Genomic DNA, 17,459 nt, shown 5'->3' on the forward strand with positions numbered 1-17,459 from the left:
CCCCTCTTCTCTCCACGTGTTCCCGACGTCCCCCCAATGACGCCCCCACACACACACACACACACACACACACACACACACACACGTGCACACACACACACACACACACACACACACACACACACACACACACACACACACACACACACACACTTCTGTGTGCTTGCTACTGACGCTACTTACAGCAGCATCAGTAGCAAGCACACAAAAGTACAAATATATCATTTGAGCAGAAAATTACATACAGTAAAGGTTAATACATTTACATAATATATTTACATATCTATACACAAACACCCATACATGTATACACACATATATACACACCTGCACATACATACAAATACAATAAGTACAAACAAGGAATAAGAGATTAAAGATATGAGAAACGTGCTGAATAAAAGAAAAGAGGTGTGTGCAGAGCAGGATGAAAGAAAAATAAGGGTGCTTGGATAATAAGAGTGCTGTCAGGAGAAACGGGACCGATGCAGCACACCGCTGTGGGCTTCCTCTGTCGGCCAGGTGAGAGCTGTTGTCCAGGGTGACGGCCTGTGGCAGGAATCATTCCCTGTCTGTCCTTGTGACGGCGGAGCTGCAGCAGTGTGTTGCAGAAGGAGCTCCGTCTGTCCAGTGTGTGGTGGAGGGGGTGTTCAGGGTTCTCCGTGATGGACAGCAGTGTGTTCAGTGTCCTCTCCACCACAGCCTCCACAGAGTCCAGTTTGCAGCCGATCGCGGAGCAGCTCTCCTGATCAGTTTGTTGAGTGTGTTGGAGTCGCTGGCTCCAATGCTGCTCCCCCAGAGAACCCCAGCGAAGCAGAGAACCCTGGCCCCCACAGACTGGTAGAACATCTCCAACATCGGGCTGAAGGATCTCAGCTTCCTCAGGAAGTAGAGTCTGCTCCTCCCCTTCTTGTTCACAGCGTCGGTGTTGGATTTCCAGTCCGGTCTGTTGTTGGTTTTGACGCCCAGGCACTTGAAGCCCTCCACCTCCTCCACATCCTCTCCCAGAACTCGGAGCTGTACTGAAATCAGTGGTGTATACGGTGAAGAGGAGGGGGGCCAGCACAGCCCCCTGAGGAGCTCCGGCATCACTGCCCACCGCGTCAGACAGAACACTGTCCAGACGGACATGCTGCGGTCTGCCTGTCAGGTAGGCGGCAATCCAGGAGACGATGGCGGAGTCGACACCCGTCACCCGCAGCGCCTCACTCAGCAGCCGTCCAGCACTGCGCTTCTGCCTCAGCGAAAGAAAACAGGCTTTGTGTTGTGGAATGTTTTATCAGGACCACAATGCAGCAGGTTCATAGGGACAAACACACACAAGCACACACGTACACACACGCACATACACATACCCAAATGTACACACATGTACATACTCAAACACACACACCAACCCAGCCTCACTCAACCCAAATTGTAGAAATGGAAAACATAACTGTGGGCTGTCACGCTGTTTCTTTATTTTTTATAAATAACTGATGAATCATCCTGCATTTGTTGTTGTTGTTGTTGTTGCTACATCAATACTTCATAATCTTCAGAAATATAATTAAAACCTATAAAAAACGTACGATCTTAATTTTGTGATGTATAAATGCAGACAGACAGACAGACTGACTGATTTATTGATTGATTTACAACAAAAGAGGAACAAAACTGTTCCAGCAGTATGAATGTACTTCAGAATCAAAAACAAACAATAAATAGATATTATTTTAGAAATATGAACAGAAGTTGTTATTAAATGCATAGAAGAGTATTTGTGGATAGTTATTATTAGTTAAAGAGCAAAACTCCGTTCGTGAATTAAAAACATCCAGTTCATGACGCACATCCACTTCCTTCCGGGTCGGGGGTCAGAGTCCTTAGCAACCAGTCACGGTTGCTAAGGACGCAGCGGAGCAACAGCTCTGCAAAGAACGCCGTCGAAAGGCACGTAGAAAGAGAAACTGCAGATCACCCATGAACCAAGTGGAAACTTTGAAGATGAATCAGATGATTTAATGATAAATCAGTGATTAAATGAATTCAATACAGAGATTTCTCCATTCTGTAGATTTTGTTTTTTTGTTTTGTTTTTGTGGTTCATATTGTGGCTTCTGACCTGTTTCAGGAACTACTTAAAAGATTTTGTTCTGTTTTGAAAATCAGACTGAAATCATTCAATGCAGAGAATCGTGTTTGTATTTAAATGTAATTATTAAGTGAAACTCGCTTTGCTAAACCAATTTTTTTTTATTGTTTCCGTGATGTCCGTGGCATTTACATGGTCACTAGGGGGCGCTTGATTGTAAAACGTACCCCAAGGTGGTAATTTGAGGCATGAACCACTGTGGTCATTTTCTGGGGGGGGATCTCTTCTGTTGGGCTCTGGACGGGTTTGCTTGGATCTGGAGGGTCTGCTGGGGTCTGGATGCATGGGATGCTGGCTTACATCAAGTTCATACACACACACACACACACACACACACACACACACACAGTAACTGTTCACGTTTGTGTCTGTTTGGTTACGGTATTTTCTTCTTTTCAGCTCTTGTATTTGTCACTCTGCTCATGCTAACCTGCTTGTTTAACTGTTCTGGTTGAGGATTTAGGTTCAGGTCTGCATGTATGTAACTAGAACTGTAGTGTCATCAGCACCCTGACTGTACTTGTGTGAATGCCTTGAGAAAATGAAGTTTTCTGCAGGATCATAGTCAAGAGTTTGGAGAAAGTGTCAGGACACATGCTGCCATGCTGAAAGTAAAGTCACTGAAGCAGTGAGGCTGAAGCTGAAGCTGTAGTTCGGTGTTTGTCTCAGATCTTGTGTGAGAGCTTTATTTGCTATATGTGGTTTTACTGCCAGCAGCTCGTTGATATTTAGACAAATCTGCTGCATAGGTAACAAGCTGGTGTACTCTCCCTCAGGCCTCACATTATTTATGAACACACAAGCATGAATAAATGTCATTTCCCATCTATACTTGGATTTTCTGCAGCCACAGGCTGAATGAGAAGCATGGCTAAAGGATTGTCAAAGAGAATGTCTGAAAAGCTGCTCCGCTGCTCCGCGGGAAGAGATGCGTGGACGGCGACTTGCTTTAGCAACAGCTCCACATGCAGGACACACTGAGCAGAGAACATCCAGGAGCCGGTACCGTGCAGCGGGATCTCGTCTCATTCAGCCGGGCTGTCTGTACTGGTCCATTTCTTACTGAGTAAATCACCATGGTAACTTACTCTGAATGGCTGGTAGCTTGTATCCTGCAAGCTATGTTGTGGATGAGAGGCCATCCTCTTGACCAATCAGATCTCTTGGAAAATAAAAACTGAAGGAGGAACAGGAAGTTCTGCTCCCGACTAAAATCTAAACTAAAGAACACTGAGTTTCTTCACCAGAAGGGCTGAGTTAATGAGACGTTCTGAATTATACCTGGAACGAGGAGTAATTAATATGACACCTATACATTTGAGCAGGAAGATAACACTTTCGCCGTTAGGTTTGTTGTTTAAAAAAGAAAAATCCGTCATTGTAAAATGTTTCTCCTGTTTCTTCCCCTGTGTAGTTTCATCCTGCATCACCACCTATAAGAAAACCCCTCCCCCTGTGCCGCCCCGGACCTCCACCTGCTCCACGACCTCCAAGCCATACATCTCCATCACAGCCCAGAGCAGCACCGAGTCGGCTCAGGTAAAAGGCTTCAGCTTGACCTTTAACCCTCCGTCGGGGGAACGGAGAGGACGTTTTCACTTAAAGCAGACGGGGTCACTACTAGACAAGAAACAGGAACTGGCTGTCCAACCTTCTCTTCCCTAATCAGCTGGAAGGGTCACTGTATCACAAACTTTAGTCCTGTCGACATATTTAGTTACATTTCTGGTTTTGAGAGGAGAAGCTGTAACGAAGATGAGGTTCGGACAGCTGCTCTGCATGAAAACACAACCTCACTGAGTGGATGGACGGAGATGTCAACACAAGTACAGAACGACAACCTTCTCCAGGCCTGCTCTTCGCTTGTTTTTGATGTTTTCCCTGCATAATCCTACTTATTGATTGACGATAGAGAACCGTGTGTGCAACATAAAACATGAAGTTGTATTTATTTTCATCACAATTTATTGTAAAATCAGATGTTTTTGTTTTTTTCTTTAGTTTCAAATTGAATTTAAATAATTATTAACAATCATATATTTATGTCCTTATTAATATTGAGCTCTGTTCTAATTTTATTGAGTATTTTAGAATCGTTTTAGTTTTTATGAGTCTCTATGGATTCAGAAGGGCTGTCAAAGTGAAGACAAGTGAAACGTGTTTTCAGTTTAGATTCTTCTGTTCGGTGGTTACTGTTAGCAGAAAGCTACTCACCTGTTAATAACATTTTAAAAAAATGAAATAAATAAGTAGCCCGAGCAGGATGTTTATTAGAAGTAGGAGTGGCGGAAAAGCTTGTGAAATTTGTGCAGCAGTTTGGAAGCATAAAGGTGAAAACATCAAAGCTCATAAAGAGAACACCGAACTTTGCTGTTATATGCACGAGTAGTTTTGATTACTGGACCAACATTTCTGAGTTAGTAGGACTGTTGGGGATTACCGTGCACGTGACAGGACATGCACTGTGCCGACTTGCTGAAAAGCGCTGGATTGAGTTCAAGGATGGAATCAGAAGAAGGCAGAGACGTGATTGAAGTGACTGATGTGAGGCGTTCGCCGCCTGCTGATCTGCTTGATTTCCCCTCACATCTCTAGAAACAAACAGAAAAATAACCCGTGAATAGCAGTCCTCTGAAAAATTAATAAATTACATGCTGAGATGCTTTAGCAAACTAATGAGACCAGGAATCCACACGTTTCAATACCAAGTGGCACCAATCATGTAATTTTCCTCTTGAAAGTAAAGTGAGGTAAACGTTCATGTGTGCAGCTTCAATCCGAAGAGACGAGAGTCGAACTGCTTCTGCATGGACTCTGCTGAAAAGCCTCCTTTAGCTTTTTGGGAGTGGAACCTCCACGGAATTGAGATCTCCTTCAGCTCACTCCAGTTCTCAGTGAAAGTGTCATAAAACGGATCAGCCATTACATTATGACTGCTAAGAGGGGACCTGAATAGCACTGATTATCTCCGTTGGTGGATGGAATATATTGGGAAATAGCTTTTTTTTTTTCAAAAAAGCGAAAAATCAACAGAGGAAATTAACTATTGAAAACTAATGTCACACCCTGACAGTAACCAAGGGGAAGACCAAGGCTGCCAGAAAAAGAACAACTGTGAATCCTCCTCGGACAGTTATTTCTCCTTACCTCAAGGCACAACTTCCTTTAGGAATACAATGGCAGAGATGCTCATCGCCGTCTTACAGTTTACAGAATCCTCCAATTAAACCAGCCTGTACCGTCTTACTATCACTCAAAGCCAACACCAAGCAAAGGAAGGACTTTCAGCTGACACACTCCAGTTTTAGAAAGACAACAGTCATCTGAAGACACTTTTACAGAGAAAAACCAGAGGGGGAGATGATGGAAAGATTAAATGTTAACAGAAAGTAAGCTGCAGAACCAGACTCAGAGGTGTAGAAACCTGCAGAACCAGACTCAGAGGTGTAGAAACCTGCAGAACCAGGCTCAGAGGTGTAGAAACCTGCAGAACCAGACTCAGAGGTGTAGAAACCTGCAGAACCAGACTCAGAGGTGTAGAAACCTGCAGAACCAGGATCAGAGGTGTAGAAACCTGCAGAACCAGACTCAGAGGTGTAGAAACCTGCAGAACCAGACTCAGAGGTGTAGAAACCTGCAGAACCAGACTCAGAGGTGTAGAAACCTGCAGAACCAGGATCAGAGGTGTAGAAACCTGCAGAACCGGACTCAGAGGTGTAGAAACCTGCAGAACCAGACTCAGAGGTGTAGAAACCTGCAGAACCAGACTCAGAGGTGTAGAAACCTGCAGAACCAGACTCAGAGGTGTAGAAACCTGCAGAACCGGACTCAGAGGTGTAGAAACCTGCAGAACCAGACTCAGACGTGTAGAAACCTGCAGAACCAGACTCAGAGGTGTAGAAACCTGCAGAACCAGACTCAGAGGTGTAGAAACCTGCAGAACCAGACTCAGAGGTGTAGAAACCTGCAGAACCAGACTCAGAGGTGTAGAAACCTGCAGAACCAGGCTCAGAGGTGTAGAAACCTGCAGAACCAGACTCAGAGGTGTAGAAACCTGCAGAACCAGGCTCAGAGGTGTAGAAACCTGCAGAACCTGACTCAGAGGTGTAGAAACCTGCAGAACCGGACTCAGAAGTGTAGAAACCTGCAGAACCGGACTCAGACGTGTAGAAACCTGCAGAACCAGACTCAGAGGTGTAGAAACCTGCAGAACCGGACTCAGACGTGTAGAAACCTGCAGAACCAGACTCAGAGGTGTAGAAACCTGCAGAACCAGACTCAGAGGTGTAGAAACCTGCAGAACCGGACTCAGACGTGTAGAAACCTGCAGAACCGGACTCAGAGGTGTAGAAACCTGCAGAACCAGACTCAGAGGTGTAGAAACCTGCAGAACCAGACTCAGACGTGTAGAAACCTGCAGAACCAGACTCAGAGGTGTAGAAACCTGCAGAACCAGACTCAGAAGTGTAGAAACCTGCAGAACCAGACTCAGAGGAGGAGAAACCTGCAGAACCGGACTCAAGGAGGAGAAACAAAAAGGTGGTGGTCATAATGTTATGGCTGGTAGGTGTGTGTGTCAAATTCCACTTTTAGCTTTACAGCCTTACAGGACATAAACTCAAACAACTTTAGGATGAGAATAAAGTGAGAGGCCTGCCACAGCGGCTCTTGCACACAGAGTTATTAAAGTCAAACATTGCAGCTTGTGCTGATAATAAGTCTGGTTTGGTGAGAGAAATCAGCATTTTGTTGCTGTGTTTGCAGTGCTTATTGCAGCAGCTGAAGTGCAGTCCATTTGTCCTGGAGACATTATTAACATCTGTGAAGACTCTGGGATCCCTCCGGACGTTTGTCTGTTTATGATCGCAGCAGTCGCAGCAGATACCACTGCTACTCTGAGGACTTCACACCAGACTTTCACTTGGGGTCCACACAAAAGTTTTCAGATGTTGTACATCACATTATGGAATTAATTCATGATTGTTAAACGTCCATGGTATTGCTTACTCTTTCATGACACGGCTAAGACTGACCAGCTAAAGAAGTCATGTGCTCTTTTGAACCTTCCTACATCCCGTTAGTCAATCAGAAACACTTCAAAGCTTTACAAGATTCATTCCTTTGTCCCCAAAATGCATTCACATCCTCTGTTCTGTCCCTCAAAGGCAGAACCCAGAGGCAGACTGATGAAACAGTCATCAAAGTTCAGCGAGTTTATTATGAAGTTCAGATCCGAGCAGAGGTTTCCGAAGTTTGATCCAAAAAGACTCATCTGAAACAAGAAGTCCAAACACTAGAGAACCCGAAAGGGAACAAACACAGAGCGTCTCCTTGTTCTCATCAAGAAATCAGACTTCAATTTGTTTGACAAATAACTCTCACTGAAACTACCATCAAGTTCAGCCTGAGTATTTTATGGTCTCATTGCTGGAGCTTCTGTCAGTGTTCAGGTTCATCCAATCAGCTGAGTCTTCCTCCAATCAGCAGAGCTATTGATTCACCATCTCGCTCCGTCTCTGAACCCTGAATAGCGCCCACTGTTGACTATGCTGTGTCTTCTTAACCCTCCCAGGATGCGTACATGGAGGAGGAGGGGCCCCGAGGAGACATGACCATCCAGTCAGGACTCAGTAACTCCACAGAGAGCATCGACAGCATGAAGGCGTTGACCGCTGCCATCGAAGCTGCCAATGCTCAGGTTCCTCTTCTCGGTTTGACTTCCTCCGGTGTGAGACGGCGTCTTGTTGGACCTACAGTCTGTTTCCTCATGGCTCCCCTGTAGGTCCACGGACCAGCCAGCCAGCACGTCAGTAACAGCACCATGACGGTCAGCACGCCGACCCCCTCGGTTCTGAGCAGGGGCGTCGCTGTGGACGACCACCGGGACGACTACAGGAAAGAAGCACTCAGGAAGGGAAAGTGTCTCTCCATCGGCATCCAGGTGGGAGATCAGGAAAGACTTCCACCACTTCCTGATGTCTGTGATGTGATTCTCCTGTTCTCCTTCATACTCAGTGGCGGTTCTCTGAAAACGAACCCTCCTTTCTCCTCGCGGTTCATTCTGACCTGCAGGAGTCTAACGCTGTTTGTCCTGCAGGTGGACGGACCCGAGGAGCTTCCAGATCCAGAGGACCCGTCCAAGTTCACCTCTGTGGGGATACAGGTGGAAGATGACAGAGGGTGAGACAGACTCTGCTCTAACTTCTGTTCATTTGAAGCATCGACCCCTGGCTGGACTCCTCTGTGCAGTGAGGTCTAGTCCGGTGCACATGCTGAGGCTTACCTGGAAGCAGAGAGGGCGGCACGCTTTACGTCTGCCGCCACACAGGAACCAGATCCAGGTCTGTGACAGCCTCCAAACTCAGAGACGGGGTGATCGCAGTGTCGTTCCAACAGCAGGAAAAGAGCCTGTTTTCAGGTTTTCTCTCTGAGGATTTAAAGAGAGACCCTCGTTTATCATGTCCTGTGAGTAAATGGCAGAAGCTGAAATGGTCCTCAGAAGAAAACAGTTTTTATTTTTAATACAATTCTGATATTCTGCGAAAGTGAGTGTAACATTTTAATTCAAAAGGAATAAAGAATCACTGAAAGAGTCTATATGAGTATCGAATATCAAATAAATACACCAAAAGTAGTCCACCTGGTAATGAATCATAAAAGGTGGCATTATCAAGCATTACTGAGGAGTCACAAACCTTCATCTTAAAGAACCATAACCTTGATACCTCAGAAAGAAACTTGTTCGTGTTTTTAGAAAGTGACAAGTTCGATGATGAACCTTGAACTGAAAACAAGCCGTTGAACCTCGCTGTCAGCCGTCACTGGAGAGCAAAGTCTGTCACATATTTAATTTTACTCCTGAATCCTCTTTGGTGCTGATCTATAACTGTTTGATGGACGTCTTTCAGTGGGAAAAGATAAAAGTTATGACTGACATCTGGTCTGCTGTGAGGACGGAGCTGTAGAGCAGCGGAAAACACTCAGATGGTGGCTGGATGTGATCAAATGTACAGGATGTGATCGACTGTACTGGCTGTGATCGACTGTACCGGCTGTGATCGACTGTACAGGATGTGATCAACTGTACAGGATGTGATCAACTGTACAGGATGTGATTGACTGTTCAGGATGTGATCGACTGTACCGGCTGTGATCGACTGTTCAGGATGTGATCGACTGTACAGACTGTGATCAACTGTACAGAATGTGATCGATTGTACAGGCTGTGATCGACTGTGCGGGATGTGATTGACTCTACAGGATGTGATCGACTGTACCGGCTGTGATCGACTGTATCGGCTGTGATCGACTGTACAGGCTGTGATCGACTGTACCGGCTGTGATCGACTGTACAGGCTGTGATCGACTGTACAGGCTGTGATCGACTGTGCGGGATGTGATTGACTCTACAGGATGTGATTGACTCTACAGGATGTGATCGACTGTACCGGCTGTGATCGACTGTACAGGCTGTGATCGACTGTACAGGCTGTGATCGACTGTCCAGGATGTGATCGACTGTGCGCGATGTGATTGACTCTACAGGATGTGATTGACTGTACCGGCTGTGATCGACTGTACAGGCTGTGATCGACTGTGTGGGATGTGATTGACTCTACAGGATGTGATTGACTCTACAGGATGTGATCGACTGTACCGACTGTGATCGACTGTACCGGCTGTGATCGACTGTACCGGCTGTGATCGACTGTACAGGCTGTGATCGACTGTACAGGCTGTGATCGACTGTACAGGCTGTGATCGACTGTCCAGGATGTGATCGACTGTACAGGATGTGATTGACTCTACAGGATGTGATCGACTGTACAGGCTGTGATGAACTGTACCGGCTGTGATCGACTGTACAGGCTGTGATCGACTGTACAGGCTGTGATCGACTGTACAGGCTGTGATTGACTGTACAGGCTGTGATCGACTGTACAGGCTGTGATCAACTGTACAGGCTGTGATTGACTGTACAGGCTGTGTTCGACTGTACAGGCTGTGATCAACTGTACAGGCTGTGATTGACTGTACAGGCTGTGTTCGACTGTACAGGATATGATTGACTCTACAGGATGTGATCGACTGTACCAGCTGTGATCGACTGCGGCGTCTTGGTTTTTCCTCATGATTATTGTGCCAGCGTAGCACCTGAGTCACAGTGGACTGAAATACTTATCAGAATAACTGAGTTAATGAAGAACATCAGCTGCACAAACTGAGGATTACAAGAAGCAGAAACAATAAAACCGAGCAATAAATAATCACCTTGTCTTGAAATGCTGATTAAGGTTTTGTAGTTGTCACACCTGCTGCACTCAGGTTTTTACACTGAAGTTTGTTTTTTTATTGTTCTTAACTGTTTACATCAATATTTGATGGTGACACACACTGTATGTGCTTTATCAGGTTTATCTTCCATTCCTTCATGATTACTTCACTGAATTTGAAAATGAGGAATGCTGGAAGAGCTCACAAGAAGTTGGCTCCAGTGATGAGGAGAAACATTGTATTCTTGATCCAATTTTTAATGGATGAGTAATTTCTGCAGCTCTTCTAACTCCTTTAAATGTTCCTCAGCAGGCGGTGAGTCAGCTTGTAAAAATACTACAATACAGCAAAGAGAATGGCTCTGCGTATAGCGTCGCTATATGGAGGATGTGTGTTGTAACACACACACACACACACACACACACACACACACACACACACACACACACACACACAGGGACAACTGGATAATAAGTAAACCACCCGACCATCAAATCCTCGTTGTATCACGAAACTCAGTGAACTGTCCAAACACAAGCCGGTAATTTGAGTTCCTGGACATGACAGCCTCACACCACGGCGCTCTTTTGCTGCTTTCCTGCAGCAGCTGAAGCAGTGGAAGGTCGTCGGTTTGCCTCCGTCGATCCTGACTAGCTCCAATAAAAAAACACACTCCCTGAACTGGAAGCACCCGGTCCTTGGGTTATTATTAAAGTCCATGCTTTCCTTGTCGGTATTTTCCTGCAGACTTTGATTGGAGCAGATCTGGAAGGCTGAGCTGAGTCATTTCCGGTCGCTCTGTAATTATTTCTCTCGCTGCTCACAAACACCCACACACTCATCTGCCAAGGTTATTCTGCGCTCTACTCTCCGCTAACTGTGACCAGCACTTCTACATCGATTCACACTCCCGTCTATTTATCTGACATCTGTCTTCTTCAAAAATAACGTGGAACATTTTTCTGACTTTGAAAGAACAGATTGTCTTCAACAATATGTACTAAAAAAACCAACACATGCAGCAGTTACCTGCCCTTTATAGGTAAGACTAAACCAAATCCATCTTGTCATTGTGTGGAAAAATCTCCGCTTATCCTTTAAAGCAGGCAGGAGTTCATGTAGCTCCTTCCTTCTCCCCCTTCTGCCCGAGTTTTATAGAACTGTTTGTTCCTGAAGCTGTTTTGGATTGAAGTATTTGTATAAGGCAGCTGCGTGATGTTGATGTCCCAGATTCTCACTGTCGCCTTGTTTCTCCGTCCTTCATAAATCAGCATGTGGGTCTCTCGCTGGGAATTCCTCTTTCTCTGACAGTCGGGGAGGTGGAAGTGTAGATGGACTCGCTCAGCTCAGACCGACGGTCACAACGATCCACCGGAAACAGTTTGACGAGTCGCTGAAATGTGACTGTCTTTTTAAACTTTCCATGTTTGCTGAAGTTGTGTCAAAAGCAGAGACCTGAGCTGACAGTAGGTCAACATCAGGGTACATCATACAGTACTGCACTCTTCTGAAGGTCTCCTCCACTGTCTGAGGGTTTACCAGCCGTCCCACTTCAACTGGATCCCGTCTCATTTTCTGACATTTGATCTTCGGCCAACATTTAGGCTCTTTCTGTTTTATGATCATTTCTCCTCCTGGTCCAGATTATTTGGTATTCTGATGATGATCAGGTCACAGAGATGCTTGATCCTGTGTGTTTACTGTGTGTTTCCCTCTGCTTGTCAGATATCGCCGGTTCCAGCGCTCCAACAGTGTGACCGCCGCTGTACAGGTAAAGTTTGGTCATAAGCTACTCCAGATCTCTTCCACTGTTCGTCATTTTGTATCACAATCCTCCGATCTTCTGAGACCTCTGGGTTCTTCCACGCAGGCAGACCTGGACATGCCGGACCTGCTGGATACACCTCTGGACTCCCCGGACACGGACATGGAGCTGCTGTCCGGCGCCATCTCGCGACGATATTCCCGTGATGCGACCACCTCCACGGTCAGCATCCAGGGCTCAGGGAACCACTACCACGCCTGTGCCTCTGACGAGTACGAGGACGTGGGCTTCGATCCGTCCATCCTCCCGCCGCCGGACCCCTGGATCGACAGCGTGACCGACGACTCGCTCGACGTCAACTTCAACAGCTCTGCCATCCTGGAGGTGTGTGTTCACGTAGGCTGTGTCAAAGGCGAGCTGCTGCTCCGTCAGTTTACCGTTATCTGAGACAAGCGATCTTTTCTTCCACCTGTCCATCAAGCCCCTCAACAGAGAACGTGAAGCTCCGAACTTAAAATAAACAAGGTTCATGCACCAACCCTACAAAACTGCTTTTGCCTCAGCTGGTGATAAAAGCCACCAAGTGGCGAGGTGAGGTATTACAACCCCCATCACCACAACACCTTCAGGTAATCAAAATAATGGTGATAGAAAAAGCTTCAGATTTTGTCTTGCTTGTCAGAAGAGGCAGAGAAATGTTCTTCTGAGCTCTGCTTTGACCTCTGACCTCTAAGACCTCACTTATTCCTATAAAAGTCACTGTGACCTCGTTGAACCTTGAATTTAAATGTTCTGTAATTTTCATATGACATCGAAATTAAATCACAGTGTTTAATAAAATGAGCAGCTGTAATTCAGGAGCGTCCTCATGATGGCTGTGTGTTCAGAACCGGATCCACTGAGCTGCGCTCCCAGCTGTGGATCAGTCCTGCTCAGGATGCTCCCTCCTCTGATCCTCTGAAAAGAAACCATGAAAACAAGGAGATGAATGGTCAGACACTCATTCATTTTATTAAAACACACTGTTCAAACTTCATTTCTTTTATCTGTAACAGAATCAGCAGTTGAAGACTGAATTTGAGTTTTGCTCGTTTTGATAACAACACCTGTTATAGATGATATGAAAAGCTGGGAGAAGCAGCCTCAGTGGTGAACTGTGATGAACAGGAAAGCTTCTTTTCTCTGGTCTTTCTCTGAAGACCTGTCCGTCTGGTTTATGTCCGTGCACGATAAAGGCCTTCCTGCGTTTGAACTTGATCCCACTGCACTGAGGCTCTCTTCGGCAGCCTGAGATTGCAGCTTGGAGTGGAATGTGTGGTGAAGTGTGAGAGCTGTGCTGTGTGCACGGCAGGTGGTGCAGCGGTCGGTGTGTCAGAGAGACGGTCGCTGGTTCCTGAAGCTGCTGCAGGCCGAGACGGACCGCATGGACGGCTGGTGTCGACAGATGGAGCTGGACCAGCAGGAGAACGAGCTGCCTGAAGACAGTGCGTCTCTCGTTCTCGCGCTCTCAGACTTCCTGTCTCGTGTCGGTGGCGCCGCTCACTGTCGCCTCTCTGCCCGCAGTCCTGGGGAAGATGAGGAGTGCGATGGGCAGCGCGCAGCTGCTCATGTCTCAGAAGTTTCAGCAGTTCAGGGAGCTGTGTGAGGAGAACCTGGTGAGTATCCCCATATGGTCAGCCAGAACATTACGACCGCTGACTGATCCCTGTTAATCCCTAAAAGTGGTGCGTTAGAAGCTAAAAACTGAAGATCTGAAGATCGATGTGGAATGTGAATGAGGCGCTTCCTGTCTGCAGCGGTCAGTGATTATCAGAATAGTGACAGACGCTAAGAGGCGAGGTGAACGAGCCACTGCAGCTCAAAGAAAACTTCAAAGCCGCTTCTAATCGGGAAAAAACAAGATGCTGCACGTGTGCAAGTTTGCACAATACTAAAGAGGTCATCAAAATGTATGGCTGGCTCAGTTCGGTTGGTCAATTTAATTTGATTTATATATGCCAAAGTCCATTCTTCTCATCAGATTCTATTCCTTGTATATGTTACTCTCTATTAAATGCTTGAATATATCAGTATTTATCATTTATTAATTAATGTTTATCCTGTCTTATGTATTTTTTAACTTTCTATTCTATTCTATTCTATGCTGTTCTATTCTACATAATACACAGTCATCTCAAGGCACTGTTACGGAGGAAGACTGTAGTTGAGTTTTGGGAGAATGAAATGTGTGAAATGGATTGCACCAGAGCCGTATCCAACAAGTGTTAAGTCGTGTGTGTTTGAAGCCTGGTCTCACAAGTTCAGAATATTATTTGAGGCTATTGTATTTCTCTTAAAGCTAATTTTATACCAAGTAATAAGTTAAGCATGGCTCTATGGCATGATAGGCTCAATTTTGTGCTGTTAGAGCTTCATACAGACATCCAGGTTCTTTCAGCCTGTAACAGATACAATCCATCACATTATCAAACAGCATCCAGGCATGTTGCCTCAGCTCCACATTTTGATGGTGCTGATGTATTAACATGGTAACTGATGAAAATAAGCAATACAGTGACGACTGCTGGACGAGAATTGGTGAGTTCTCTCACTATCTGGCTCTAGTGCCGCAGCATGATTATATTTTCCTGTCCTGTGAGCAGCAGCTCCCGTCAGATTGCTGTCAGAAAGGTGTCTTGTCTTGTTCTGAATGTGCATCCTGTTACAGCGAAGCTGCTTCTCCCGTCGAGTAAACCCATTAAACGCTGTGTACCTGGTCGGAAGCGAGGAGCTTCACATTCACCCCGTGGTGCTGCCTCTGCTCTGTGACAGAACCCCAGCGCCCACCCCCGGCCCGTGGCCTCCGACCTCGCCGGGTTTTGGGACATGCTCCAGCTGTCAATTGAGAACATCAGCCTCAAGTTTGACGAGCTCCACCAGCTCAGGGCCAATAACTGGAGACCCCTGGATCCTCCGGAGAGAAAGGTACGCACAGCTCGCCGCACACATCTGAACGGCTTTCTCTCGCCGCATGGCCATGATCAGTGTGACTCATTATGTGGATGCATGACGTAGCAACAAAAGCCGTCTGTCTCCGCACTGCTGCTGGACTCTCCCTCAGGTTTCACTGAGTCTTTCACAGTTATAAAAAACTATGAGATCTGATCAAAGCATTGAGGTAAAACACATTGATCTGAAACTCATGAAGCCTCGTTTAGAAACGGTCCAGTGATTTTCTATAAGTAATCCATAACCTGTAACGTTTCCTGTATTTTAGTGCAAAGAAAGAGACAAGCAAGAGGACATGAAAAGACATCTTCTCAATCTTCCATTTTATTTAATTTGTAAATCAAACTGCAAATCGAATTCACATTTATTTATACACTTTCTGCATGTCCACATAACCGTTTACTTTAGTAGCATGTACTCTGTATGCAGACTATTTTATTATTATTGTTGTTGTGCTTGATGTTGCTGCTGCTGCTGCTGCTGTTTCTGTCTAACCTGAGGCCTGTGCTGCAAAGCAGGATGTCTCACCGTGACCAGTAAAGCAGGTTATCAGATTAGGTGTTTCTAACAGAAAATTTCAGATTCTGTTCATGTGTAACTTGCTGAGATCCTTCAACATTAATTGGTTGCGGACAGCAGTCTGATCACTCAGGTTATCTTTATCCCAGCAGACGTTTGCGTCAGTGTTCGTAGACCAGTAGTCACGCGCTCCATAAATACATGTTTCTGCAGCTCTGCCATGTGTGAGCGTTATTATTAACCTCATTATTTCAGATGTAAGCAGAGTTAAATAGAGAACAAGAACACAAACATCCTTCAGAGGTTTTCTTTTCTTGAGTTGCTTCAGTAGGAGAAAATCCTTCTTGGTAGCATCGGCCCTCAGGCGTTAGGAATCATCTCTTTTTTTCACTTTATCACTGACTCAGTGAACTACCGATGTTTAAAGTTAAATGTCAGACATAAAAGCCAACTTTTCACGAAATAAAATGTTCTGTACTATAAATAAATGTGAACCTCCTGTCTGTGAGCAGCCACACTGTGTTGAAGTTAATCTGAAGTAACTCTCCTCTTGGATTATGAAGCGTTTTAACACAAACAGATCTGCGAAACAGCCGGAGGGTTTTTAATGAGGCCTCTGTCTGAGTGTTCGAGTGTGAGGCTATGAAGTAACGGCGTGTTTTACCTTCCGTTAGCTGGAAGTGAAGGAGCCGGTATCACCATGCAGTCGAGCTTCGCCTCACTCGCTCCACAAACTAAACAGAGGCCAGGGCCGTCTTATTTTTAGTCCTGCAGTATTACTCAGCCTTTCCTCCGAAGTGTAGATGGTACACGGTGTCTGACTTGGTCTCCATGGTGATGCTGATGCTCGCTCTAAGTGTTGTAGGTAAACCTGCCTCCTCTGCTTTTGTTGCTCTGTAGCTGTTTGTGGTTCTACACTTACTGTCAATTTGGATTCTGTTGGCTTCCTCATCCGCTCTCATGGTTGTCATGTTCTTTCTTGTGTGTGTTTTGTGTGTGTGTGTGTTTTTTGTGTGTGTTAACAGTGAAGGTGCTTCGCAAATTGCCATCCATCAACAATCATAACAGCAAAGCCAACAACACCACAGGGCCTTGACTCCGCCGGGCCTGCGTGGATCCATCATGTCTGTTTCCCATCCATATGTCCATGCCTCCTCTTCCTCCCCCTCCTCCTCCCCCTCCCCCTGCTCCTCCATCAAACTTCCCCACGCAGCCGCCTTTCCATTGCGTGGCATGAGCTTTGCGTGTTGTAGCTCCAAACATGCAGACTGATAAACACAGCTGACTCACTCCGTCTTCTGAAGTCCGTTCGGCTTCACGGTGCTCACTGTCTGTAGAGGAAAAAGACTGACTGCAGCTGCAAGCCGTCAGAACAGCAATAATCAGATGGACTGATGCAATAGATGAAAGACGAGTCTTTAAAGTCAGTTTCATCTTTCTAATCTGAGGATTATGGAGGCGTAGTGCTGCTCCTCAGGTCGATATCTGTAAAAGACAATCCCAGCGTACACTCCACAACCTCCGTTTAGAATTAAACTAAAAGAATAAATGTGTCAGTGCAGAAGGTAGTCAAGGTCTGTCTCTCACTTCTCTTTGTATACCTGGTCAGCTGAACCAGAGCCCACTGCTCAGTGGATACCTCACAACTGTTTTCCTAAAGCTACCTCAGGCCACAGAGACAGCAGCTTGTGCAACATGATGCATGCAAACAGAAGGTCATTCCTGTCAAACGTTCTCTACATCTGCTGAACCCACTCCAGCTGAAGTCTCTGCATC

At 45.9% G+C, this 17,459-nt stretch overlaps 1 protein-coding gene across 3 annotated transcripts in view; it reads left to right on the forward strand.

Annotated features, from left to right (window-relative positions):
• The window catches only part of LOC115405345 (disks large-associated protein 1-like), a 43,585-nt gene that overhangs the window by 22,091 nt on the left and 4,035 nt on the right, over positions 1–17,459 (forward strand). For all 3 annotated transcript variants that reach the window (XM_030114907.1, XM_030114904.1, XM_030114906.1), the window contains exons 5-13: positions 3,552–3,676; positions 7,710–7,835; positions 7,920–8,078; positions 8,235–8,317; positions 12,137–12,182; positions 12,282–12,560; positions 13,528–13,660; positions 13,740–13,831; positions 14,988–15,140. In XM_030114907.1, the coding sequence (XP_029970767.1) occupies positions 3,552–3,676; positions 7,710–7,835; positions 7,920–8,078; positions 8,235–8,317; positions 12,137–12,182; positions 12,282–12,560; positions 13,528–13,660; positions 13,740–13,831; positions 14,988–15,140 (1,196 nt within the window). The remainder of the gene's footprint in view (positions 1–3,551; positions 3,677–7,709; positions 7,836–7,919; positions 8,079–8,234; positions 8,318–12,136; positions 12,183–12,281; positions 12,561–13,527; positions 13,661–13,739; positions 13,832–14,987; positions 15,141–17,459) is intronic.

Source organism: Salarias fasciatus, chromosome 18, assembly GCF_902148845.1.
Source record: "Salarias fasciatus chromosome 18, fSalaFa1.1, whole genome shotgun sequence".
Taxonomy (NCBI): Eukaryota; Metazoa; Chordata; class Actinopteri; order Blenniiformes; family Blenniidae; genus Salarias; species Salarias fasciatus.